Source organism: Raphanus sativus, chromosome 1 (assembly GCF_000801105.2).
Source record: "Raphanus sativus cultivar WK10039 chromosome 1, ASM80110v3, whole genome shotgun sequence".
Taxonomy (NCBI): domain Eukaryota; kingdom Viridiplantae; phylum Streptophyta; class Magnoliopsida; order Brassicales; family Brassicaceae; genus Raphanus; species Raphanus sativus.
The window spans coordinates 10,320,174-10,324,000 of record NC_079511.1 but is presented as its reverse complement, the minus strand read 5'-3'; the positions used below and the strand labels follow the sequence as shown (position 1 = coordinate 10,324,000).

Genomic DNA, 3,827 nt, shown 5'->3' with positions numbered 1-3,827 from the left:
CTGTATGTATCTTTGATCCAGATTTGTTTAACAAATATGTTTAGATGCTACTCTTAAAACTTTGTCTCATTTACTCTAGTGCATTTTCATTTCACAAACAAAAGCACCATTCCAGCCCGGCCCATTATGCATATGGACGCAGCCTCATATCTCAACTTTTTTCAAACCCATCAAAAATTTATTAAGGTATGAACGTCAATCATTATTTCGCTTTACGGCTAAAAAGGGATAGATAGCTATTTGTGTTACCTTCTCTATATAAATATCAACTTGAGGTCACAAAATCCATAACCCAAAAGAGAAACCCTTCCATGTCACAGAAAATACACACACATATAACAGAAGAAATCATGAAGAAACCTTCTCTTCATCAACCAATTCTCTTCTTCTTCTTAGCAACCCTTCTCCCACTAATCCTGACCGTCCATTCTCAACCATCTCCATCACCTTCACCATCACCATCACCATCCCCATCAGACGACTCAGATTTCATCCAGACGAGCTGCAACACCACTTTATACCCTGACGTCTGCGTCTCCTCTCTCTCAAACTTCTCAACCTACGCCCACAACGACCCAGCACTCTTGGCTCGAGCAGCAATCTCCGTCACTCTCTCCAAGGCCCTCGAGTTAGGCAAATACCTCTCCAACGTATCTACTCTCTCTGAAATCCACGTAGATGGTGGCCACCACCCAACCGCAGCCGCCGTTTTTCATGACTGCTTCGAGAACCTCAAAGACGCAGTCGAAGAAATGAGAGGCTCAATGAAACAGATGAGGGATTTGGTCACCACTGGCTCGCTCGAGTCTTTCAGGTTTCAGATGAGTAACGTGCAGACTTGGCTTAGTGCGGCTTTAACCGATGAGGAGACTTGTACAGACGGGTTTAAAGACGTTCAAGATGAGCCTAGGAAAGATGAGGTGTGTGCTCGGGTCGATGATGTCAAGAAGTTGACTAGTAATGCGTTGGCCCTAGTTAATCGATGTGTTGATAATGCGATACATTGATTATTATTGCTAATCAAATATTCTTCTTCTTTTTCACTTTCTAAATAAATTATTGGTCTGTTTTTGTTTTTTGTTTCTCACGCGTGCATGATAGAGATGTATAATAAGATAATTATGTTTGTTATTGGCTGAAAATGAGTGTACTTGTTAACGCTTTTCGTTAGGAGGAAATTACGAAAATTAAGTGTGGAAATTACAGAAGTAGATTAATTTTATTATACTTATTTTCCCTTTTACGACATATAAATCGTTTTAGAACTTCGAAGGTACAAAATTGTATGAGCTGAAAATAAATTGACATTATCTCAGATATAATTAATTTAGTGGTAGACAACATAAGTATGTTGTCACTGTGTGATTTAAATGATGATAACAAAATATTGAAAAAACAATAATTTAGAAGTATCTGGGCAAAAGAGATTTACAGTAATACTAGGAGAATAAATAAATTAAAACGACTTAAAACACACAATTGATTGGTTTCAAACGCAAGTTATCAGTTACCAGTAGAACCTAGATCGCACGCTATATATTTCGGATGTATAATCTGAAGGAATCAATCACATTATTGATATCTTTAGTGGCTAATGATACAAAAAGAAGTATATACAATGGCTAATGTATGCATGCGCTGTAACTCCGCCACCACTACACATACGTTATGTCAATGGCCGACAATGTATAGAGCTTTTTTTTTGAACTATGTATAGAGCTATTGCAATGGATTGCAGCATGCATATGCGTTACACATGCATATGCTTACTTTTTTTCCATTTCGAATATATTTTATTTATGTTTGTGTCACTACCGTACGTCCATGTATATATTTCCAATCAAGTCTGAGAATATTAGTGATAAAATATAGTGTTTGGTTCACCAAACGTAGATTCGTGTACATATATGATTATTCAGAATTTTCATACACCAACCGTAATTGCTTATACATATTATCAATAGTACATATATATGATTGTGAGCAGATCTTCATTAACATATATATAGTAGTATCAAAGTTTATGAGTTTCAAACTCAAAAGCAATATATGATACGTTTTGGTTCATGCTTTATTATATAATGATCTTTCTTTTCTTTATTTTTTTTTTATTTATAATGATCTAAGTTTCATTGGAGACTAGTAGCACCTACGGCTGCGAATTTAGTTAGTAAAGCGAGGAATCTTATAAACCGATCGTTTAGCTGTTCATGCACTCGTTAATTAGATGACTATATATGCGTCCAACACGGTTATGTTTTTCTTTTTTTTGAAACCTCCAACACGGTTATGTTTAAACAAGAAAAATAGAAAGTGAAAAATTACTCTTTGATTAATTGGTTTTCTGCATTCATTTTCTTATTTCGCTGCGCTCTTTAGCTAACTTGTTAACGCGGCCGTATAGTATATGAACCCAAAGCGCATGGTCCATCTTTAAAGGAAATTCATTATAGGAAACCAAAGTTATACATACATTTATATTTGGTTGGAAGTATGTGTTAAAGAAACAAGAACCCGTGACCCATTCGAAATTGACCGCAATCTCATTTCTTTGTCGCTATAGCACACAGGACACAATAGAAACTCTGTCATACTTGGCCGACTTACGGTCTTATGCTTTTCCAGTTTATAAGATAATGATTAATACATTATACAACCACATAAGTCACGTCTTTTGTAGAGCATTCATATCTAACTAAGCAGTTCTATATAAGCTACACTGAAAATAATGTTTCGTTTGGTAGAACATGCCATCAAATTTCCTTAAAATATCATGAATGTAATTTTAATTGTTATTACAGTTTTAATAGCCATTCAAAATTTATTGGAGAAACTTCATTTTTACTTATCTTCAAAAAATAAACATTTTCACAAATATTTTCTTCATTAAAGAAGCAAAATATTTTTCTATCTGTTGTGAACGAACGCGAATTAATTTAGAAAAAAGAAAAAACGAATTTAGGTAAATATCCGTTTAGGATTTCTTATTATTGTGTGAATCAATAATCTTATAAACACTTAGACCCGTATTTATAACAGTCTTAAAAACCAAATTTCCTTTTTCTCTATATGAATACATACTTATCTAGAAAAGGTAAATTTCTTAAACCAAAAGAAAGTCAAACCAACGAATGTTGGACTTTTACTGGTGCACAGAAATTTAATACATACAGATGCAACATTTTCCTTGATTTATACATATATAAATATAAATAATTAAAATAAAAATACTTTTTGTAGTTTTCGAATTAAATAATTAAAATAAAAATAAAAATCTGAGAGGTGAGAAAGATGTTAGAGAAAATAGAAGAGGAGAGAGAGATTTTATTTTTAAGAAAGAAAGAATTATGCACTTGGTTTAATGGTTATCTACTATTTATATCACTGAGAATCTTTAATGAATATTGTTTAGAGTTTAGTAGGGATGTACATTTTTCTCAATACCTGAACCCATATCCAAACCCGACCCAAAAAATCTGAACTAAAATCCAAATCGAAATAGCAAAATACCCGAACGGATCTTGATTTAAGAGAGATTGGATATCTGAACCCGAACTGGTAATATCTGAATCCGAATGGATATCTGAAGATAACCGATCACATGTATACTTATTTTTATATTTCTAGTTTACATCTCTTATTTTATTTAAAATATTTATAATATTACATACACTTTAAAATCATATAATATACATATAATAACAGATAAAATAATTTGATACTCACTTAAAATGCATGTCAAGTTTTTTGTTTCATGTATTAACAAAAGTTACATCCAAATTCTAAAAACAATATCCAAATTAATGTCTATTTATTTTTGAAATGTT

The 3,827-nt window shown here is 32.6% G+C and overlaps 1 protein-coding gene across 1 annotated transcript; it reads left to right on the top strand.

Moving 5' to 3' along the window:
* The first annotated feature begins 270 nt into the window (after positions 1–270).
* Positions 271–1,131, top strand: LOC108839508 (21 kDa protein). Its single transcript, XM_018612266.2, has one exon. It carries the CDS (start codon positions 312–314, stop codon positions 1,005–1,007), a length of 696 nt encoding a protein of 231 aa, XP_018467768.1. The 5' UTR covers positions 271–311; the 3' UTR covers positions 1,008–1,131.
* The last annotated feature ends 2,696 nt before the right edge of the window (positions 1,132–3,827 follow it).

Coding starts and splice junctions, on each gene's coding strand:
- LOC108839508 (XM_018612266.2), top strand. CDS start 312: ATGTCACAGAAAATACACACACATATAACAGAAGAAATCATGAAGAAA.